Consider the following 25,027-nt stretch of genomic DNA (forward strand, 5'->3'; position numbering starts at 1 on the left):
TCAAAATCAGGCCACAGCCCTCTCTGTAGCTTTCTTTAATAAGGAGAGCTGATAAGAAAGCAGCCTGGGCTGTGGCCTTGCAGTTGCCCTCCTACTAGCAGCTGAGAGCAGGCTTGGCTCCCACTTCTTAGACCAGGACCACCTGAAATTACAGCTCACCTTTGTCTGTGCCTTCCTGAATCAGCTACACATAAACTGGTCATGGGAAAGCCTGCCACCCATCTCAGTATCTATGAGTCAGAGGCCTCTGTGTCCTCTGGTCCTGAAGGGTCTGTTTGTCGTTTCTGAGCTTATTATGTGACATGGGGCAGCTGATCCCCCAGTCCTCTCCTTCTTCAAGGCTTGATCATGGCTCTTCATAGTTGAGGCTTTCTCCCAACGAAGCTTGTTCTGAGGGTAATTTTGTGTCAGTTCTTTTCTGTGAACCTACATTAAATTTCTAACACTCACCTTTGCATTGGTCTGTGGCTTTTATCTTCCTCGGGTGGCCAACCACTTTATCTTCAAACACAGACTTCCACTGAAACCATTCATGGAATCCTTAGGGACGGCGTACATTTTTATTCCTTGACAGCACAGAAGACGGTTAGCTTCCCTTGTTGTATTTTCAGTTACATGTCCCCAGCCTCACCTATAGAGACACTGATTCAGCAGGGAAATGTCCAGGACACTGAAATTCCCTGCTATGACTGGGGACCATGTTGAATAATAGTTGTCTCCAATACAATAAGACAACTGACATTTTCAACTTTTAAGAACTTTCAAACTTTATTATATGACTGTATTTTTAATATTTCCGTATGGCTTAAAATAGTTCCAGCCAACTACAAAAACCACTTTCTACACGTGTTACATTTGAATTCTCTCTGAGACCCGTAACAGAACAGGCAGCATTTGATAAAGGGCCTAAATACTCATTGTGCAGCGCCTGCTTATGAAGTAAGTTTCATAAAGAATTCTAAGGTCAAAACAAACAAAAAAGTACACAAATACAAACTTCAGGGACTTTTAAACCCTAAGATTCTAACGCCCTAACTTAAAAGTCACTTGATAGGTTCCCAAAGCCATGGACATTCACAAAATATACATTTATAACAAATATTAATTTTGTATGCCTATTTCACTAAACATTTTTAAGTGTTTGACAGGAAAATATAAAGACTGTTAGCGTTTTTATAATTAAACTTTGGAAATACTTGAGTAATACCCTAAAATTCAGATATTAGAGCATCTATCTTTCTTATATTGTTAGTTATGTCCTTAATACATTCTCCAACTTTTAGTCCTGTACCATCAGGCACAATATAGTCCTCTTCGTGGTAGCTCTGAAATGCTTCCGGGCTGCACTGAGACAACTGCAAAAAGAGCCGTACAATTGATCATAACTACAGAATGTCCTCCACACAGCTCATCACAATTACAGAACACCGCTTGGTTCCTGAGGAGGTTAGCATTCCTCCAGCACAGCAGTGCACACAGTGTTCTGTGCGGGTGGGCAGGTGATAAGCTCTGTATGTGACATGACATCTATCAGACATGTTTGCATAAGGGTAAGCTGTTGCTTAGGTTCTGCCTCTCTTCTCCACTGTCATCTACTTATGTTTTAAGTTTATACCTTGGGACAGTGTGATCCTCATCTGAATTATTTATATATTTAAATATTATATGGTCATTCCTTCATAAGTATTTACACTAGCCAGAAAAATGTCCTTGCTCTAGTTTAGATGGGAAGGACAGCAGTAAAGCACTGTTCACATGTACAAGCGCACGTGCATGCACACACACACACACACACACACACACACACACACTCATACACACACAAACATACACACATATACACACAGTTTCAGTTTCAAGGTTCACTGTCGGTAGACCAGATGCTGGTGCAATGGAAAGACAATAACATGCTTGTAGTTCACAATACAATATGTACCTTTTAATCCAGATAATTATACAGTAAACCTCCTTATTTGCATATGGATTATCCATTTAAAAATTAGGTAGGCTTATAAAAGTCTGATTAATTTCTCCACTGGGGCCTAAACAGTGCTCATATTGGCTAAAGAGGAGGATAGGACTCAGGCAAAGACACTCCTCTGCCAGAGCACACAGGAAAGGTCTGACTGCCTGCGGGTGTGCGCTTTTTCCATCTTCATCCCGGCACAAGCGCTTAGGAATCATCAGAAATCTGACAGGCAGCAGTGAGGAAAACAGCAAATTTATACCTCGGAAAAGGGCGCACATGGCATCTGATCAGAGTCAACGCAGCCCATAGCTGGGATTATGTGCTGACTCTCTGGGTGTATTTAGTGTCTCAGAGGGCCCTTCTTTTAAAAAAACAAAAAAGAAAAGAAAAACAAAACAAAACAAAACCAATTACATAAAGCACATCTCTGGTTTGAAGTAGAAGCCACATTAGTTCTTTGAGGAAACAATAAAAAAAAAAAAGGAAGAAATTAAGAGAAAACCCCAAGGGCATTTCTTTACTTTTAAGGTGGAAACTGCTACAGCCTAAGTGGTTGGTTTTAAGGCTACTCTCCTCTTACGCAGTGAGCAAGGCCCTAAGCGTCTTGAGCCAGCTGGGAGCTACTTGTGCACAGCCTGTAGGAGGCACTCACCTGGCATTATGTCAAAATAAGTAACTTTTATAGTTCCCAAATGCCTTTTGAAAGCACATAAAATACAAGAATCTAAAACAAAAAGAAGGCCTACCTAGGGCAATATTAAAACTACGTATCTTATCATAAGAAATAAGGATCAAAAGTGATTTCTAGTCCATCAAATTACTAGTTCTAATGACAAAACAGAAGCCAATCTACAGCTATAAAAACTCTAGGGTGTCACCATAAAAACCTGCCAGGCTGTATTTTTGAAAAGACAAATTTTGAGGGCTGAAAAAACAGAAAGAAGGGGAAAGCAAAAATTAAACAAAACAAAACAAAACCATAAAACACATTGCATAAAACCATGCAGTGCTCAACTAAGCACACAATTGCTAGAAAGGAATAATTTGTATATTGATTACACATATGTAAGACCCATGTCAGCAATATGCACATCTTGTTCGACAAGGGCAGGCCATACATGGAAGAAGTCCCCTATAAAGGAGCCTTAGTGGAGAAATGGCATTTATAAGCTGATTCACAACAACCTGCAGATCCAGGTGGAGCTGTGCTGCTGTCTCTGACAGAGGGAGTGTCCTGTGTCTTTCATCGCGGCAGGAACTGACGTTCATTTCCTCTAACACGTTAATCTCTAGGATGATAAATTCTGTATGCCTCCCTTGATCAACAATTAAGGTATTAAAGATTCATCTTTAGCTCCAGCACTTGGGAGTAATAGCTGAGGCTGGTGGGTCATTGAGGCCAGCCTCTATGACACAGAGAACCTACACCACCAAGGGAGACCCTCTCTCCATGACAGGAAAAAAGATGGAAGATCCATATGAAACCAGCAGTCTGACAAAACGTAATAGCTATCTGTCCATCTCTAAACCCAACTACTACTGAGGAGAGAGCAGCAGGGGATAGCGGCCCTAAGTGAGAATGTGGGGAACAAGGGTTCATTCTCTCTGGAACTACCACTGCCACTGTCACCTCCAACACATATCCCAGTTTGTCTTATCTAATTCTTCAAACAGTTCTCTAAAGCAGGAGATCAATAACTGCCAAGTGGCACAAGTCCTCAGGAGCAGAACCAGCATTTACATTGTTTGTGTTATTAATAAATAATAATAGGGCAATACAAATTCAAATAGTCACACTGGGAATTCAGTCTTGGGATGCTCTCTTGACTCTGGGCACGCTGTGTATCTGAATGAATTAATGAAACCTTGTGTAATCTTTTGCTGCCGTTTGTTTTCTAACTACTTACGGGACACTATAGCACAGGGTAACGTGTGTGCCCAGAGACTGATTTTTATTACACTGACTGACCCCGTGCTGCCTTTTATGAATGGCCTGAGCTTTCTATCACAGTTACGCAGATATTGGAAAGTAAGAACATACAGCTTTCTGAATATAAGATAGTTAGTTAAAAACAAAAGGAAACTAGGAGCCAAGCCTAGACATGGGTGGTAAAACACACTGCTGTGATGAGCTCTTCCTCTGCTCTATTGACACTGTGCACATGTCTCTTTGCTCAGATGGGACACAGAAGGCTCCCACCACACTGCTTTCTTTTCCAGGGACCTGCCACTAAGGACCGCAAGCACGGGAGGAGGCTGCTGCTGCTAATATTACACTGTCAACTTCACTGAGTTAAGAAATCTCCATAGAGTTAATAATATTTAGAACACAAGCATGTCAGTTTGGGCTTTTCTAGAGACAGATCATGAGGACTCTGAGTTAACCAACAGTTAAGTTCTATGACAGATTCATAATACAGCTCACTTAATTAAGTCATAATCCAAAGGTATGGACTATGGCAGGTTGGGGTGGGGCCTAGCTGTAGGAAGTAGGTCACTGGGAACATGTCCATAATTTCTCTCTTGCCCTGGCCCCTTCCTGTAAACTGTTTGCTCTGCTTCCTGTCTCACCAGGATATGAGGTGCTCTGTACTATGACCTCCCTACTGTGATGAGCATCTCTTTTAGTCATTTCTATTAGATATTTTGTCACAATGGCCAATACAAGGCCTTTCTACAATGATCCACCTAAATTATAGGAAGCCTCTCCGTCTTCTTTTAGCCCAACCCTGAAGAATTTAAAATTAAAAGACTATCTTTGCTTAAACACACACTTCTCCCAGGGACAAATGCATCCGACACCCACTAGTTTATTGACATCGTGACGGTCAGCGGCTCAGGCTTCAGATGTGGAAAAGAGCACTCCACGTAACTAAATTGTACATGCAGTTACAGAGCTTGAAGCTGCCAAATGACAGCCCTTCCACTGACCTGTTCCCCCTCTGGGTCCTCGGCTCTTGCTGTGGGTTCTCGTACTTGCTGCAGCATTTTCTCCAGTTCTTTCAGTAAATCTTCTGTCTCAGAGACAACTAAATAAAATCATGAATACAGTAATAGCTGCATCTTTAGTTAGTTCCATCTAACTCATAATCTTAACCACCCAGAAACAATTCTTCCAAGTACTACAGGATTAAAAAGAAAAAAATAAACTTCAATATTTTTTAAAAATTTAGTTAGCTTAAAATATAAGAGATGCCCTTATAGCTTTTTATTACATAGTTTTTGTTATCATATGATTTTTATATAGTAGGACCTCAGCTTGTTGCAAAGTTCTATTATGAAATTCCAGGTGAAATTTTCATAACTTTTGAAAGGAATAGCTAATTTTCTTGATATATGTATAGTATAAAGTATCTTTGAAATATAAAAAGCTCATTAGAAATTGTTTTTTTTTTTTTCTTAACTGAGGTCCCAGGACACCAACCTCAAGTATATTTATAAAGCAAGCATCACAACCAAGATGCTATTGGCAGTTGATGGTGGAGGAGGTCTCTTCTGTAGTGGGTGCAGCCACTGTGCTCCTGTAAATGACCCCACACCCATAAGCATTTGGACTGGACTATATTTAAAAACACACAAAATGAGGAGGTCCGGGGTAGTTTGAAGTGGCTTTGGGATGAGTTACGGGAGTGTGGGGTGAAGATGATTGAAATGCCTTGTTGGAGGTTTGTCTGATGTATTTTGATGGTAATTCCTGCTTGCTCTCTGTGCCCCAAGACTGTATGTAATCTTGTCTGAAAACCTACCCTATTTAGCCAACAAAAAACCAACACACCTGGGCAGGGCAAATGGTATAGGCATGGCTAAGGTTCTTGGGCTTTTGGGAAAGAGATCGGAAGAGGAGACCAGAGGAGAAGAGAGGAAGGAGGAGGCTGGCGCTATGGATTAAGTGGGGGAGAAGCACATGGCCTCCATGGGTGGAGATTTGGCACAGATGATGATAATGAGCAAGTGTTTTGGGAGTATGGATGGGAGGTAGTGCAGTAGAAATTATTAGTAACAGATGGCACGGGGTGGGGCAGGGATGGATCCTGCCCCACTATGGGATGCCGTTTAGGGGAATAATATCTGCCCTGACCCAGGTTAACTAAGGCTATTTTAAAACGAGTCTGTGTCTTCATTGATTGCTAGTGAGTTAGAAAATGCCACCAAAATAATATTATGAGCCTGGTAATAAACATTATTAGGCCATACTGATAAGTTAACCACAACAGTGCCTTGTATTATTGTGAGACATTAAAAACTACTGCTAAAAGAAAAAGCCACATAACTAAGTGGCTGGGCCGGATGCAGACTCACCCTTGCTTTTCCTTCTCTTTTTCCATTTTCATGTGTGGGACTCTGTGTATGTGGGGGTGCCCGCAGGGTGTACTTGCACCCTTGTGGGCACTTGTGGAGGCCTGAGGTTGGTATCAGGGATCATCTTCCATTGCCCTCTTGCCTTATTTATTGAGAAAGGGTCCTTCAAGTAGAGCCTGGAGCTCCCTGACATGGCTAGTCTTGCCAGCCGGCTTGGGGCCCAGTGACATCTGTTATGGTTTCTGGGGATCCTGACTTTGGTTCCCACACTTGCGTGGCTAACAATTTAACTATTGAACCATCTCCAAATTCCCATAGGTTCATCCATTCCTAATCCAAATGGCAACACATGTTAACATATGTATGATTTTAAAAAGAACACACTATGCTGATAAATGTCTTTTTTGCATTTCTATGAAATAAGTAGGAAAGATGTTTACTACTTCATTGAATATGTTGAAATAAAATAATGACTCCACCAGAACCTAAGACAGACAGCCTACAATAATGATAGAACTGAATTCTGATTAACAATATATATTTGAATTCTCCATCTAAATAAAACAGCATTTTTACTTGACACAAAGTATTGCTGAAGCAGAAAACAGCACACATGTAGCTTGCAGCACGGCACTAGAGGCAGGGAGAACATCTGAGAAGCCTGTCCAAAGACAGCACAGCTGGAGAAAATGCCATACCCTTCACCTTGACCCCTGCTCTCTGACACACATCCCCTATTCTTTGCTATCTTGGCAGGTCACCAAAAGTCACACCATTCAGCACAGCTGGGTGTTCAAGCAGCATTAAAATGACCCCAACAGGACATGAAAAGGGGGTTTTAAGTCCTGATGAAGCACTCTTAAGAGCTGTATTGACTGAACGCTTAAGAGCTGTATTGAACAGAAAAGCTCCCTCTGGTTGTTGCTACAGCACAGGAAAGCAGCTTTCCTTTTCCCTTTTCCAAGCTACAATCAGCAGACACATGATGGCCAGTATCTCTCTGCCTACCCATTCTTGTATCCAATCAACACATGTTTATAGTTGATCTACTGTAGACCAAGAACTCAAAAAAGCAGGCACAGCCTTCCTCGCTGTGATCTCTACCCTGCCAACCTTAGGCTGACTATTTGCTCCCCCAACCTTTTGCAGTAAGCTGTCATGTTCAAAAGAAAAACAAACAAAAACTGCAGTTGACATGTTGGTCACCTCCCCAAACCACCTATTTTCTTTAGTTATTACTTAAGACAACACAATATTCTGTTCTGGATCAGGAATTCTCGGAGTTTGTTGGACTTAAAAATTGCCTGGGAAATCCGTTTTAAAACATGGATACACCGTGTCTACTGAATCCAAACTTTTTAAAGGAATATATGTTTATACTGAAGCATTTTGAATGAAATTAAAATCCAATTTTAGCAAATTTTAAAAAGTATTCATTTATTTACATGTGTGCGCACAAATGCTGCAGCATGCATGAAGAGGTCAGAGGACAGCTTTCAGGAAGAGGCTATCTCCTTGCGACTTGTTGAAGCAGGATCTCCATTGTTGTTTCTGCATGTCTCTGGGCTGCCTTCACTCTCCTGTACCTCCTCCCACCTCTGAGGAATGCTGCTGTCACTGGTGTGTGCCCTCACCCAGCCTGTACATGACCTCTGGGCACTCAGCTGTGGTATCAAGCTGGAAGCCGCAAGTGCTTCATACACACGGAGCCACCTTCACCGATCCAATTTTGCTAGATCTGTTTTTAGTAACCTAACCTGTTCATTTGCAGGCAACTATTTGTATTATCCTCACAATAGTTTTTCCTACTTTACATTCTGAGTCTACGGAAACTGACATTGAAATGTAATGTCCTGTTGCAAAGGTGTATTTTAAGCTATGCTATAAAGGAAAGTGGCAGACAAACATCTTTAAGTTTCTAATACTAGGCTAAAGTACAATCGGGTTAGGATGAGGTATGTCATTGCCAAATTCACTGTAATCTCTGTTTGCAAGCAAGCTGGAAGGGTGTCTGCACTGCGTATTGATCAAAGGGTAGGCGGGGTAATGGGGGACTTCATCAACTGTCCAGGACTCTTAACAACTGGACTGATGTTGATTGCTGCTTCCAGAGGAACAGGAGACTCACTTTTATATAAGTATTCTTACATTGTAAACTGAAATTCAAAAGTAATTCTCAAGAGATGGCAGTTACTATAATCTACAGACTCAGTTATCAGAATTGGTCAATGATATCCTCAAAGCTGGAGACAGAGTGAGTGCCTTTGCTGACTATACAACCGATCATCTCTTCTCTGTGACGATGAGCCTCAGGTTCCTGGCTTGTTTTAATTCACTTCTGAGAGCTGAAAGGGAGAGGGAGAGAAGGAAGGAGGGAGGGGAAGAGTGGAGGAGAGGGAGAGAAGGAGGGAGGGAGGGACAGAGCTGGGAGGAGAGGGAGCGGGAGAGAGAGAAGGACGGAGGGCGGGAGAGTGGAGGCGAGGGATAGCGAAGGCGGGAGGGCGGGAAGAGGGCGGACGGAGGAGAGGGAGAGCAGGGGGAGGGAGGGAAGAGTGGAGGAGAGGAGAGGGAAGAGAAGGAGCGCAGGCGGGAAGAGTGGAGAGAAGGAGGGAGGGAGGAGAGAGGAGAGGGAGGAGAAGGAGGGAGGGAGGGGAAGAGTGGAGGAGAGGGAGAGGGAGAGAAGGAGGGAGGGAGGGAAGAGTGGAGGAGAGGGAGAGAAGGAGGGAGGGAGGAGGGAGAGTGGAGGAGAGGGAGAGGGAGAGAAGGAGGGAGGGAGGGAAGAGTGGAGGAGAGGGAGAGAAGGAGGGAGGGAGGGAAGAGTGGAGGAGAGGGAGAGGAAGAGTTCTCGTCCCCAAACAGTACACCTGAGGCAGGAAGGTAAGAAACATCATCATCTGAGTACACAAGAAAACCAAAGCCAAGGACTGGGACACAGGTCACCCTCTAGTCACAGGGGCAGGACTGGCCCCACCCTCACTGGAAGCCACTGCAGCATAGGCTCCCTTGTGCTTTGCCCTTTGCAAGGTCATTTCTCTTCTCTTTGCTTGGCATCCAAGAATTCTAAGGAGATGCCACACTGAGATGACTAAATGGGCAAAGGCTTGTCGGCACTGAAGAGAATAAAAGGATTGTGTGGCCATGACTAAGGTGTCATCTGTGAAATAATCTCTCTCTATGCTTATAGAACCTAGAGGGCCTGCTTCCTTCTGATTACACCACACTATGACATGATCCTCCTTGTCCTTTAGTTCCAGGAGTCAAATAACACCAATCACATCACTTGCTAGGAAGCCTAATTTGCAGAAAAGAACAACTGTCTAAAGCGCAACGGGAAAGTAGCTCCAGAAGACCAGGGCCAGTGACGCACCAGCTGGAGAAGAAAAAGGGAGACACGTGCCCTGAACCCCAGAAGCCACTCAGAGCCAGCAGATAGCCTTCCAGAAGCCCACCGCTCCTGTTCTCCGTCCTTAAGCTCTGTGTATATCTGGGTTCTCACAGCCAGTGCTTTGCTACTGGAATGCTCTTTGTATTCATGGGTTGGCTCTTGGATAAACATGATGTATTTACCACCAGCTCTCCTTTCTGTAGAGCTGACTCTCAAGCAGCAAGCACTGGCCCTGAGGACCACAGTGCTATGAAGAAGTGGGACACAGATGCTTGAAAAGAGAGATTGCTCTGAAGTGCTCTGCTTGGAAGCAAGCTGTCACCATCCTCATAAGATCTCCTGGACCTGCTTGTAAGAGTCTGTCGCTATGAAGCCTGTGGAGATTAGCATTCCCCTGGAGGGTCACTAGCCCCTCAATTGAGTGTCTGGTCACTCCATCCAGGCATTTTTATGCAATGCTGCCCCACCTACACATGGCCGTGGAGTCTCAGGCTAGAGTACAGAGGCTGGGAAGACTGGGGAAGTTGGACTCCATCTCTGCAGCTATGGAAAAACCAGCAAGCCTACTTGGTGAAGTCTGTCCAGTATGGCAGGTTTGGGGTCGCCTATGTTCCTGTCATGCTCTATAAGTAAGCTCATTGGTTCCTCAGTAAATCATACTTTGCTTTGTTGTTAGGGCTTTTGGAGGAAGGAGTAGCACTGTTCTCATCACCCACCCACCACTCCTGGAAAGGGATTCTAGCAATAGGGATTACAGAAATAATGATAGAAATGTAAAAGTTTGCAAAGTGTTTTGTTGTTCCTTGCATGCTGTTGGGTGTTTATTTTTATTTATATGCTTACTTTTTCTCATTTTTATTTGTTCTTTGAAAATTTTGTACAACGTATTTTGATAAACTTCATTGCCTCCCCCACTCCTTCCAGCTCCATCTCACCTTTCTACCCACCTGACTTTACCTTCTCCCTCTTCTTCTTCGACAGCTGCTGCCTATATGCTCTGGCATGTGTGGCCTTCACTGGAGGGTGGAGTCTGCCCTCCCAGCAGCTGTTGCCTGTTAGGAGCTCCTGAGCTAGGAGCGACACATGGTGCCCACCTTCACTCTCCACCCTGGCTGTCATGGGCCTGCACTTCTTATGCATGATGGCTCAAATTGCTGTGAACTCGCTAAGCGTAGCTGCCCTGCTTTGTCCAGGAACAGCGTCCTTGCAGTCATGCTGGACTTCTGGCACTTACAATTTTTCCTGTCCCCTCTTCCACCAGGATCCCTGAGCCTTTTGTGGATAGGTGTGGTACAGATACCCCATTCCTGAGCATTCCACTGTCTCTGAAGGTTCTTCTTGCAGTAGGTGGTGACTATTTAGTTTTTGACACAGGATGTCCCTCATGTATCTTGCCTGGGGATGACCTTAGAGGAATGTGCACTCCAACAGGCTTCTGTGGCGCTGGCCATGGAATCCTGGGCTTCATGCTTGCTAGGTAAGCACTCTGCCGATGGAGCCATATCCCCAGTCCCAAGGAGTGTTAGGCACTAAGAGGAAGCACTGTTTCCCTGGCATCTCTTCTCAGAAGAAAGGAACACAATGTACTCGTCAGCTGTTGATGGTGATATAGAACAAAGTGGGTTGGTTGAGTGTTTTCACACCTGTTTTTTTCGAGACAGGGTTTCTCTGTGTAACTGCCCTGGCTGTCCTGGAACTCTCTCTGTAGACCAGGCTGGCCTCGAACTCTCGGAGATCCACCTGCCTCTGCCTCCCAAGTGCTGGGATTTAAGGTGTGTGCCACCACTGCCCGGCCAAGCGTTTTCACATCTTTACAGGGAAATCGTGCTCAGTTGTATTAGCATAGTTAGAGAGGTCATGGATCTTAGAAGAGAGCCTACCATTACTACTTTCCTCATCCAATGTACTTCCTAACTTCATTTGAATCTTTAGATCCACAGAGAAGTGTATCCACCACCCATCCTCAGAACAGCTTCTTTGTACAGAAACCCAAGTCTGATCTAGAAGTGATGTCTCAGAGTGTCTAGAAGGGTCGTGACGGGAGTGAGGCTTCCGGAGCAGGAGCCCTGGCTTCAGCAGCCATGCTCGCTGCAGCTGGATTAAGATGGTACTCACAGAGCTGCTGGAGGCTTTTGGAGTAACTGGAATGTCTTGGAGACCACCTGGTTGACTGCCAATGAGCTGCCTGACTGGCAGCTGCCACCTGGGAAGGGCTCTGACAACCTAGTTGTGACAAAGTGCCCAACAAAAATCAGCGTGTGGAGCAAAGACTTCCTTTACTCACCGACTGAGGGAGTTTCGGGTCCTGTCTGCTTGAGTAAGGCATCACTGCAATGGGAGTGTGCTACAGAGCAGAGCTGCTCACTGCGAGGCTGAGCAGGGAGCAGAGTGGGACTAGGACTCTGAAGCTAGTTTAACTGTCAAAGGCACATGCTAGGGCTCTACGTCCTCAAAGGTCCCATCCCCAGAAAGTCTCCACAACCTCCCAGAGCAGCACTACAGCCTAGGACCAGCATTTAAAACACTAATCTCTGGGGCCCTTCTATAGTCAAACCACAACATTGCACAAGTGGTTGAATAACTTGTTCTTAAAAGTTTAAGCTACTCAGGGGAAGAAAGTAAACTTCTAACTAATGAGTGTGTATGTGTGCTTGTGCATGTGTGTGTGTGTGCGTCTGTGTGTGCATGTGCACGTGTGTGTGTGCATATGTGTGTGTCTGTGTGTGCATGTGTATTTGCATGTGTACACGCATGTGCGTGTGTCTGTATGCATGCACACACGCGCTCGTGTGTGTGTGTGTGTGTGTGTGTGTGTGTGTGTGTGTGTGTGTAAGGATTTACCATGAAATCCCTAAGAAATGGCTCTAAGAAGGACTGGGTTACACTAAGTATTCTTCAATTCATATACCAATTTGTCTCCAAAATAAACGTTGGCTGTCACAGACATTTTTCTGAACTTTCACATTCACAGTGCAACAGTCCCACCATCAGTCCTTCGTTCTGTCTCTTTAGCTGCTCAGTACTGGGCGGAGATGAAGCTGAGGATTTTGGAAAGGAAGGTGCTCATGTAATAAGGTGTGTGGAGGGAGGATCTTCACAACAGTCTTTGACCACTGAAACTAGCTAGCTGAAATAAATGTAGGGAAAGGCTCCCCTTCAGCTAAAAGGATCAAGGAAAGGTATAAAACAACAGTAATAGAGGGGGAGTTCCAAATGACCGCATCTTAGATGGAGAACGGGCTGGCTTAGGAGCCTTTGGCTATGCTGGCTCACTCTCCTCTGGGAACTGCATTTGGGGACACACAGACTTTTGTCTTGATAATGGACTCCATGAATACAGCATGAAAGGCAAAAGGAAGAAGTAGCCAAGAAACAAACCGTGAGTGTGAAAGCAATAGCAGACCACCTTTAAACAGACATCAGAACAACAGGACTTGGCTGTAGTTTGGAAGAAAAACAAGGATTTTGAAAATAAATATATTCCAACTTTCTTCTGCCTGCTTTCCTTTCTTTGCACGAGAGTATAAGCGAGTGTCTCTTAGTCACTTGAAATACAGTCAACAGGCCATGCAGTGGCTTCAAGAGAGAGTGCTACAGTGCTAACAGAGCCTCTAGTTTGATGTGCTTTAAGCAGGACTACCACAGCTCTACCTTGCAAATAAAGCATCGCTTTGCTTTTCAAAATTCATGAAGATGGAGGAAAAATAATCAGCAGCACGAGGGCCAAACTTCCTGTTTGCATTCACACCCACTCTGCTGTGTCTAATATACGGTGGCTTGAATGACAATGGCCCCATAGGGTCATGTACTTAAATACTTGGTCCCCAGTTGGTGGAACTGCTTGGGAAGGATCAGGTGTGACAATGCAAGAGAGGACGCCTGTGATTGTCAATGTTCTTTCTCTACCTCCTATTTGTAGATCCAAGCTCTCAGCTGTCCCTTTGCTCCACCAGAGGGAATCTAATGCTCTAGACATAAGCCAAATTAAACACTTTGCCTTGGTCGTGGTGTTTTATGACAGCAATAGAAAAATAATTAAGACAATTGCCAGTGGCAATTAATTCAGCCTAGAACACAGACTGTTATTAGTAACATTTTCCCCTCTTTATTTGGATTTCAGTAGGTCTGGGATGGAGAGGACTAGTCTGAAGCACAGTTGTTAGCATTTTCTTCTACAGCTGTCAGTACTTTATTTTAAAACACTAAATATATGGCAATTTCAGAGAAATTTTCATAATTGAAAACCTTCCATTTGACATGAAAATGACCCATTAACCTTTTGCTCATATTTATGTACAATAGCCTTTTATCATTTAAAAGCCAACAATTACATTTTTATTCTTATGTCCTCATACAATGCATCCTGCCTGCAGCTTCTCCTTCCTCCACTTCTCCCAGCACCCTCCAGCACCTCCCCTCTCTTCTAAACCCACCCCCAGCCCTGTCTCCCCCTAGAAAAGAGAAAGCCTCCCAGAAACATCAACCAAACATGGCACAAGATACAATAAGACCAGGCACAAAACCTCACATCAAGTGGGGCGAGGGAACCCCGTAGGAAAAAGGGGGTTCCAAGATCAGAAAAGAGATTCAGTGACACCCCTACTCCCACTGTCAGTAGCATCACAAAAACACCAAGCCAGCAACCATAACATATACGCAGAGAACCTAGTGGAAACCCACGTGGGCTCCATGATTGCTGCTTCAGTCTCTATGATCCCCCATGAGCCCTGCTTAGAACAACTACATTTTAAAAAATTATGTCCAAGTAAAGAAACTAAAACCATGACAGGCTTGACATACCCATGTTTTCCTTTGATAAGGCTTCATCGGAACAAACATTTTCAACAAAGCATTTTAAAGCAGCATCCCTAAAAAGGATTTTGACAGATTTAGTTTCAAAAGAGCAGCATATACACATGCGCACACATACATATGCATGCACAAGTACACACACATGTGTATACATTTTACTGCACATATGCAAACGTGTATTTCCTGGTAACTGCATACATCTCAATCTTTGGGTGTGTTTTCTTCGTTGTCTTATACAGCACAACGCAGTGGAGAGAACAGGGAACAAACATGACCTGCGCTCTCACTAGCTACATAGCCTGAGAGGCTAACCCAACAAGCACTCACACAGGCTTTCTTTATGTAATTATCTTCCAAAAATATCTATCAAGTAATTGCTGTTCTCGTTATGTAAAGGAGCCGAGGAACTGGAGCTACAAGAGGAAATGAGAAGTTTGGCACCACAGGTAAATCACTGACCTTGACAGAACCTGTTGTGTGCTTCCCCATCACACTGAGATTCCGACAAGAGGCAGAGAACATCTGTGCCAATGCACTGTTGCCATCAGAAGTTCCCAAGAGTCAGTTCTGCCAGCCATGACTCTTAAATGAAGACAGCTGGAAAAATGCTCGCCAACGTGTGTGATGTCACTGAGATAAGGTGATCAAAGTCCATCTTTAAGAGACAACCTGAGTTCACCACCAAGACCCTATAAGATGGCAGGGGAGAACCAATTCCTGAAACTTGTCCTCTGCCTTCAACACAGGTACCATGGATGCACATGTCCCACACAATTCATACATACAGAGCAAAATGAAATAAATACATAAATAAGTAATTTTTAAACTGGCTTTCTTCTTCAAAGGCACAACAGCAGGAGGAAGACCATTAGTGTCGGCTTTTGTGTGTGAGTTGGACTCCTCCTACTGTCCTGGCCACACACTGAAGAATGCATGCTAAGGATGGTTCAGTGACAAGCACTGGAACTTATTATCAGTGGCTAATTGCTTTATTATGGAGATTTGACCCTGGCTTGTCTTACCTATTTTAAGCTGAAAACTATTTTACATGGATGTTCAAATGATAATAATCTGGCTCAACATATTTATAGGAACATAAAACTTTTCAGACAAGAAAGTGGTCCCAGCATCAGAGCAACTGAGGTCAGAGGGAGGAAGTCTGAGAACAGCCTGGGCTCCACAGTGAAGCTGTCAGAAAACCAAACCAAGCAAAATAAAGCATGGTTTTCTCCACAGTTTTAACTACTAACTTACTGATTTTTTCAAAAAGGTTTAAGCACAGTGTTTACCCAGTGGGAAAAAAATCAGGTAAAATGTCATGTAATAATTAAATATAATTTACACATATCAATTTTATCCTAATACTTTTAATTTCACAAAACATACCTTTTTCTCTTTCTAACCTTGGGCTTTTTCTTTTCAGTATTATTTTTGGAAGATTGCATCTATAAAGAAACATCAAAAATGAATTAGTTCATATTACTCTAGATCTACTCAATATACTAGGGGGTTTTGTGTGGTTTAATACTTTAGCTGAAGAGTAACTTTAGCTCATATTCCTCAACAAGAATTTTCTGTCTAGCCCTCACCTCATAGTCACTGCAAAGGCACTATCCTGTTGTCTCCAGAAGTAGAACAAATGGTAAAAATCAACTGTTGTAAACATTCCCATATGCGCTTTCACAAAGCCATAAAAACAATAAGATAATTTTTAAGTTTTACAGATATTTGGCTTTAAGGAAAGCAAAAGCACTAAGCTTGCAGAAGTGTAGAATACAAAGGTACATGGCTGGGAACTGATGTAGTGGAGGTCCCCAACAATATGTAGGAAGGCACTGCCCAAGACACACAGCTGGGTTTTTAAATCTAAGCAAAGACAAGTTCCACGCTTTGTTGCGACACAGTCAGACAGGGCTTGAAGACAACAGAATTTTTCTGACTATAAAAAGAACAGGCAAAATTATACTCATTAGAGCACACAAGCAGGTGTTATATACCTGGCCTGTCAGGTTAGATGGGAAAACAGTTACCCTGAAATGAAGAAAGCATCCAGCCTCTACCATTGAAGTAAATATTCAAAGATTATGTCTCCTGAGAATACTAGAATTGCTAAATAAAGCAATACAAAGCTTCTCCAGGATTCTAAACTGGGAAGGGCAGAAACACTTAACGTAAAGACTCATGTAGGATCTCATACACCACCGTCACTAGTTTAGAGTAACTAAACTAAAGGCATATAGAACATGCAGGAAAGCAAAACCCTGTAAGACAACGTTTTCAATATACAGTCCAGTTGATACAACGTTCATAAGGAAGCAAAACTAATGTGCGGTCCTAGAAGTCAAGACAGTGGCTGCTCTTGGACCACTGATGATGCTTACAACAGATGCTTTATCAACAGCAGTACCCATAAAACTGTTACCAACTAAACTATGCCCCAAACAAGTATAATTCAAGTGGGAAGTTTGGTATCTGTGTTGGCTGAGGCTGTTTAAATAGTACAGTAGAGAGAACTTTGAAGTGTTTATTTTTTTCAATTGTTAATTTCTATGATTGTAGTAGGTTTGGTTTCTTTAAAAACTCAGTTATGTTATGCTATACTATGTAAACAGGTCTTTATTTTAATCTCAAGTGTGGGATATGGAGCTGCTTTTAGTTTGTCCACTGCTGATAAGTATCTTTTTTTTTTTTTTTTTTTTTTTTTTTTTTGTATCTTGTGCAGACTCAGAAGTGGTGTGGACTTTGCCAGCTGGAGTTAGGGGAATTCTGAGGACTCAGAGAGGGAATATATGCCCGAGCCCAGAGAGAGAAGAGGGCCTTGAGGAGATAGAGGAGGAGGAAGGCTCCTAGTTCATTTGCTGTTTGCTATACTTCTGGATATCATGACAACTAAGATTGGTATTGGCGCAAAGAACCCGATGACACTAACCAGCCAGAAGCAGCTAAAGAGAATTCTGCCCCTCTCCCCACTAACCTTCCTTCCCCTCTACCTAGCATTGGGGGTTGGTGGAAGGGAGGTAGAGGCATAGGAAACCTAAACTAAAATATACTTTTAAAGCATGTGTACAAGAGGCACCCAGACATGGCTAGGCATACTAGGAAATTTGGTTTCTAATGCCATAAAGGAGACAGCAGGTTACAAAGGAATGAAAATATTGTTTTAGGATGCCAAAAAATGGCGGCTTCTGCCACTGGGTTCTCTCCTGTCTTGCTCCCAGAGGGGGTTTTCTGTTTTTGCTTTGTCATCTTCCTGTATTCCATCTTTTAAAAGGTTGGGAGAATCACCGTAAAGCCTAACGTGTCACTCAATTCTCTCTCACTGCCAGATCCCAGAAGCTCCCACACGAGGCAAGAGACTAGAAAGAGCAGAGGGCTGTACAGGGCAAAAAGGTTAATCTTGAGCTAAAGTGCCAGAGGAGTTACCCGGGATTACAAAGTCACTATCAATTTTCACAGTAATTGTGCAGCACACGCCTGCTAATGATGCTGGCCATGAATATGATGAGATAACATGGTATCAAATAGAAATGTTAGATTTAAAACATTTAAAGGGTCTATTATGTACTATGAAATGCATTCACCATTTATTAAACAGATATTAAACAACTGAGCTATGAAAAGTAGAATTGTTCCCCAAGATTGAAAGGGATTGGTGTCAACTGTGCTAGAAGCTAGTCATCAATTGTAATGGTTATTGTGGTAGTGGGATGAACTTACAAAGTGTTGTTAAAAGTGATGTTACGTATTAACTGCTTGGTGAAAGGCATTAAGCTGATAAGAATAAATTCAATCTGATGATGTCATGATATAACAAAGTTGCATTGCAGATGTAAGAGCTTGGGATACTGCTGAAGAGCCAGGGTTGGGGGAATCCACCTCATTTCCTAAGATAATACAAAGCTCTGGAGAAGCCTTCATAGACTTTTACAGAGACTGCCTTTGGCTGTAAACAAAGTAGTATCAACCCCTGATGCCAGACAGGTGTTGATAGAGACCTCAGCATTTGAGAATGCAAATACTGAATGTAAGAGAGTAATTAAACCATTAAAAGCATGAGCAGCCCCAATAGCCGAATGGATAAGAGACTGATATCGACTCTCAGGAGTATCATGCCAATATCAGGATAAGACATAAATAGAGGTCTCAGATGCAAAAATTCCTCGATGCTTTAATTCTAGTGAATTTGGCCATTTACAAAGAAATTATAAAGTTAAAAAGCTGGAGTTCCAAATGTTAGGTGTATTAACTCTTGGAAATATGGCACTTTCACTGGTAGATGAGAACAAGCCATTTCTGGCTGCAATGCAATGTCCAGGCTTTCCAGGGTTTGTAGAAGTTGTGATAAAAGAGGTGATTGCAGGTTGCCACCAGGAAATGAACTGAGAGGCCTGTAAGCTCAAGGCTCCAGAGCAAAAAACACAAACCATTTTTGTTTGGACAGCTAGGAGGTAACAAACAGGTAGGAAAACTGAAACTAAGTATTGCTAATCTCACTCAAGTTGCTGTAGGCCGTGGGGCTTTGGATTTGGCCACATATAAACAAAAGTTGGATGTTACAAGTTAACCACTGTTGTCTGTGGTCCTTTACCTTCAGTGACAGTAGGAATAATCTTGGGAAGAAGTGGGTTAATTTCTCAAAACTTTATTGTGCATCCAGGTATTATAGATGTGGATTGCAAGGAAAAAATTAAAGTCATGGCATATGTAAAAAAAAAAAAAAGGAAATGCAAATTAACGCAGGGAATGTATTTATTTGCTCACAGAATTGTTACTGTTTCCCCACATCAAGGGCAAATCCACTCCAGAAGACAGAACAGGGGCACTTGGGAGTACTGGAAGATGTGTGTTCTGGAAAATAGTGGTTAACAACCAGAGACCCAAATTACTATGACAAATGAATGGTGCTAAAATAGAAGATTTTGTAGATGAAGACGCTGAGGTCATTATCCTTTCCCAAGACAGAAATTCAGAATGGCTATTTCAGAAGGCTTATAAACAGTTTACAGAAATTGGTAAATTATTTCAAGTAAGACAAAGTGTCCTATGGATTAAAATGTGTGGGAGCAGAAGGAAAAACAGAAGTTGAGACCCTACGCGGCTGGCATACCCATAAATTTATGGGGAAAGGGTATTTTACAACAATGGGATAATCAAATTAATATTCCTGAAATCCCAGAGATGGCCAACAATGAAATGAGGGGTGGAATAAGTCAACAAAAAATTTGACCACAAAAGGTACAGATATGTAGAGATCAGTTGCAAACTCTTAATGATTTTCAAAAATTAATTGGAGATATTAACTGTCTGAGGCTTACAGTTGGATTAATTACATATAAGTTAAGTAATTTATTTCAAAAATTACAAGAAGATTTAGATTTAAACAGTCCAAGATGTTTAACAGTTAAAGGATAAAAAGAGTTAACTCTGGTAGAACAAAGATGCATATGTGGATCAAACTGATCTTAAATTTGATTGTATTTAGGTTATTTTGCCTTCAATTCATTCTCCTACTGGGGTCATTATGCAAAGGGAAGATAGTACTATGGAATAGATTTTCTTAGCACATAAACAAAGTAAAAAAATTAAAGAGTACATAAAAAAGGTTTCTCAGTTAATTATAAAAGGTAGAATAAGACTGCATCAATTGTCAGGAACAGATCCAGTCAAAATTGTAGTCCCTCTTAGTAATAGTCAAATTATGTAATTGTGGGTAATCGATGAAGATTGGCAAAGAGCTTGTAGTAACTACTTTGGAGAAATTAATTTTTAAAATCCTAAAAACAAATATTTACAGTTTATAAAAAGAACTAATTGGATTCCTCCATGTATTGTAAAGGAACAACAATTCCAGAGGCACCTACATTCTACAATGATGCAAATAAGATGGAAATGGCAGGTTATGAGTCAGACAAAATAAGCAAGGTGATCAAAAGCCCATATACCTCAGTTCAAAAAATAAGAATTGTATGCAATCCTTATGATATTATTAGATTTTCCTGAACATCTAAAATTAAGACTCTAATATGTCTAAAATATTGACTCTAATATGTAGAAATAGCCATTTTGCATGTAGAAACTGCTGGATTTATTCCTGATAACTGAGAAGTAACTCTTTAATTTATGCAATTGTAGCAGTCCATCAGAAGTAGAAACTATCCATTATGTATCACCTATATTCGGTCTCATACAGGATTGCCAGGTCCATTGGCACAAGGAAATAAGGAAACCAATTACTAATAGAAGATGTATTAGAATCCTCAATTTTTCATGAAAAACACATGCTAACAGTAAAGGCTTAAAGAAAAATGTTATCTATCACTTGGCAACAAGCCAAAGAAATGTCCCACATGGTACCATAGGGGCACCAAAAGAAGTGAAATTTGGCAAATGGGTGTGTTCCATTCTGCAGAATCTGGAAAACATATTATGTACACGATGTCATTAATACATAGGCAGGTTTTCAATGGGCAACTGCTTTAAGTTTGGAAAAGGATGATTGTATGATTACACATTTACTGAAAATAATGACAATTATAGGGATACCTGCACAAATTCCGAAGAGTTAGGGTCGTTTCATGAGTTGCAGATGTTTGCTGTCATCTGGGGGGCGGAGGTTGGGGTTGGTTATAAGTTGTTATTGGGTATGGTCAGGTAGGAAACAAAGTACACGTTAGAATCAGGAATCTGTATCTTTCCTCTATCCTTTTTCTCTTATCTTTCTCTTCTATCTAGTGTTAGGGGAAAGGAGGAAAAAGGGGAACAAAAAAAGTGGGGAGGGTATAGAATGAAAGGTGGATTACCGAATTCACTAGTCTCAAATATTTTATACTCATATGGTTTATTGCATATTGATAGATTTCTAAGATTGTTTTGTTCAACTCGTTTAATGTATTGTACATAGGCAACTCATTTATTATATATTGATAGGAATTTAAGGTTATTTTGTTCAACTTTTATTCAATGTATTGTGCATATGCAACTCATTTGAAAATGTGATGTAAAGTTCATGTCCTATGAAAGTTATTACAAATGGTTTAGGATAATTAACAAATACAAGTTAGCAGTTAGTCACCTATAAATAATATTTCTGGTAGTCTTGTTAGGTACTAGTTTCTTAATTACAGAAATAAGTTTTATTTAGTCTCTTGTATGTTTTCAAGGTTAAGCAGATAGTACATAGCTAGAAAAAAATCAATGTCTATTTAGATCTACTGAGATAGATAGGTGGCCTTCAGACATTTCAGAGAACTACAGAATATGGCATTTAAAGATTTTTTTTTCAGTAATAAAAGGCTTTTCTGACAGAGAGACACATCTGCTCCTGGAAGCACCCCTAATCTATTTCAAAGAATATGATGGGTATCAAAGCAACAAATGTGGCAAGACAGTCACTGGACAAAACAAAAAACAAAAACTGTTCTTATTTCAACTACTGACAGCAGGCTGTCTAAAGTGTTGACAAGCAGTACACTGGGAAATTGCCTGTCCAACTTTGCAGAGTCGAGGTAGGCCAGTTCTTCAAAATTCTTGCTTTACAGAAAAGTCAGTCAGACATTCCGGGCCAGTAGGCTGAAGACTGGATGCCCCAAATGACACAGAGAAACCTCTGGCAACTCTGTCCGAGCAGCCAGATGTCTATGTCATTTTGATAGTTCTGAATGCTGCTTGATCTACACTCCCTACATACTCAGATGATATTGTTTCCTTCTAAAGTCTCTGACGAGGCTGAAGAATAGAAAGTCATGGTCTTACTACAGTTAACCTTGGTTCTTTTTAAGAAAGTAAGACAATGTTTTAGGTCTAAAAAGATGTTTCTATGTTGATAAATGCGAGTAACAAGAAAGTGATTTAGGTACAGGACTTTGGACACACTGGGATAGTACAGATAGTGGAATACTTTTTCCAAGGGTGTCAATTATAAACAGACTGGATATTGTAAATGTAATTCCTACCTGATAATTCTCATAATTATTATTATTATTGTACATAGTTTATTTGTGTTATAGAAAAGACAATTTTTAAAACAAAAAGGGGGACATGTAGCAGAAGATTTGGGGTTTTTAAAGAAAATTTATATTATGTTATGTAAATGAGTTGCTAATTAGTTCCACAAGCCTGAGGTCCACTTGCTGTCTTTTACAAGCAGACATTCACATGCCTCAAAATGACATTTGTAACTTTACCTAAGAAATTATTCCTGACTGACTGATTAAAAAGCCTAAACCTGGGCAAGGCAGAATGAGGTAGGTGTGGCCAAAGTTTTCAGGCTTTGGGAAAGAAGGATTTGGGGAGGGAAAAAACACAGGTAACAGAGGAAGAAGGAGGAAAAGAATCGCCACGGGATAGGAAAGAGACACATAGGCCAAGAAGAGGTACTCTGAAGTTCCATATGGAAATAAATACCCCAGATGAAAAACATTAGCAAGTATTTGGGGATTATGGATGGGATGGGCCAGTTAGAATTTAGTAGAGTAGATGGCATGGGATGGAGCCTGGGAGATAATGGTAGGTAGTTTAGAGGATTAATATTTGCCGTGCCCAAGATGAAATAAGGCTATTCTAGAATATGTAGTGGATATAAGCATGCTTTTATTTTGATCCCAAGTTTGGGATGTGAAACAGACTAGTGTGGGGGTGTGTAGTGTTTGTTGGAAACAGACTTTTGAGAGAGCACATGGTGTTTCTCCACTAGAAGAACTGCCTCTTGTCGGGGCGCGGCCTTTGCCAACTGATAAACATCCTAGTGTGGACTCTGAGAGTATACACACACACACACACACACACACAACACCAAAACAAGAGGCTTGGCTTTTTTGGTCTTTGCATTGTTTCCTATTGCTTGGTCGAGAACCACTCCAAAGAATTCTTCAAGGTTCCGGGTTCCGCCTGCTGCTCCTGATTCTGGTTACTGCGTTTGCAGTCACCTTTGTGGAATTGCTGGTTTGCTCTTTGATGGATCTGCTGAAATCCTGACTATGAAGAGTTGAAGAACTCCACAGCAGTGAGTCTAAATAGGTCTACTTCTCCTGCTCCCATTAACCTCTTTTCTCTCCTCTGTAGGGTAGGTGGGTTGGAAAGGAGGCATAAGCATTAAAGAACCCCAAATAAAGTAGGTTTGGAAAGGTTTAAAGTCTACAGGTAGTGCCCAATGTTGCTTGGGCATAAGGGGTAACTTAACTTCTAATGCTATAGAGGAAAACACAGGTTTTGAAGGTATAAAAATACTGTTTCAGGGTGTCTGCAAAATGACAACTAATGATGCAGGGCTCTTTCTTGCCTTGTATCCAAAAGAAATCTTCTGTTTTTGTTTTATCTTCTTTCTGTATTCCATTTTTTTTTAAAGACTGGAAGAAAGACTGATACGAAAACTGAAAGTGTCACTACATTCTATAATTCGGGAAAATATTTCAGAGTTGGCAGTGCAACAAGACAGTTTACAGGTAGAGATGGAAACCCTTGGTAAGCAAATAGCACTGCTGATGAATGGAGAGGAAAATAAAAGGTGTTTAGACTTGGTGATAACTAAAAATGTCAGCTCTCTGCTCTTGCTGCCCTGCCCTGTTCCATGCACCATGTGTTCAGAGCACCTGCATGCAGAAGGGGACAGAGAAGAATGGGAAGCTGGAGAGGGAAAAAGGGCTTTGGAGGCAAGTGTGCCACAAGAGGAATTCTCTAGCACTTCCCAGACACCATCAGCTTTTCCAGTCTTTCTGCAGCATATCCCTGCTAATGATGGTGGTAAGGCTTATGGTGAGATGGCATGGCGTCCAGTAGACATGCTAGGCTAAAAGCATTTTAAGTACTCTATTGTTTGGTATGGAATGCATTCATCTTTCATTAAACAAATGCTAAGTAACTGGTCTACAGAGCATAGATATATTTACCCAAATTGGAAGGGATTGGTGCCATCTATGTTAGAAGCTATTCAACAGTTAGAGTGGTTATCATGGTAGAGAAATGAAGCCATGAAATAGAACAACAAAATTTAAAAATGGGGATAAATGTTGTTAAAGATCAGTTGCTTAGTGAAGGGTATTATGCTGACTTACAAGAACAAATACAATCTGAAGATGTAGCAATTGAACAATGTCATGTTGCAGCCTTAAGAGCTTGGGACATGGTTGAGGAGCCTGGTAAAACAACTACCTCATTTGCTAAGGCAATTCGAGGCCCTGGAGAAGCCTTCATAGAATTGTTACAGATATTGGGTTCAACTCTAGATAGTGCCATACCAGACCCTGAGACCAGACAGGCATTGACATTGATCATGGCATATGAGAACGCAAATACTGAATGTAAGAGCGCAATTAGACCGTGAAAAGCACAAGGAACCTCATTAGATGAATGGGCGAGAGAGAGAGAGAGAGAGAGAGAGAGAGAGAGAGAGAGAGAGAGAGAGAGAGAGAGAGAGAGCGGGCGCTAATATTGGCTCTCAGGAGCATAAGGCCAGCATCATAGGATAAGCCACAGTTGGAGGTCTCAGATATCAAAACACCCGACGCTTTAATTGCATATTTGGTCATTTACAAAGAAAGTGTAAGGTTAAAAGCTCCAGACCTCAA

The 25,027-nt window shown here is 41.7% G+C and overlaps 1 protein-coding gene across 1 annotated transcript in view; it reads right to left on the reverse strand.

Moving 5' to 3' along the window:
• Positions 1-754: 754 nt before the first annotated feature.
• Positions 755-25,027, reverse strand: part of Zcwpw2 (zinc finger CW-type and PWWP domain containing 2) — a 77,690-nt gene continuing 53,417 nt past the window's right edge. The window contains exons 5-8 of the mRNA XM_051140283.1: positions 15,852-15,910; positions 14,454-14,521; positions 4,901-4,998; positions 755-1,355 (exon numbers count right to left, since the gene is read on the reverse strand). Coding sequence (XP_050996240.1) covers positions 1,209-1,355; positions 4,901-4,998; positions 14,454-14,521; positions 15,852-15,910 — 372 coding nt within the window. The 3' untranslated portion in view covers positions 755-1,208. The remainder of the gene's footprint in view (positions 1,356-4,900; positions 4,999-14,453; positions 14,522-15,851; positions 15,911-25,027) is intronic.

The sequence above is a fragment of the Acomys russatus genome, chromosome 32 (assembly GCF_903995435.1).
Source record: "Acomys russatus chromosome 32, mAcoRus1.1, whole genome shotgun sequence".
Lineage (NCBI taxonomy): Eukaryota > Metazoa > Chordata > Mammalia > Rodentia > Muridae > Acomys > Acomys russatus.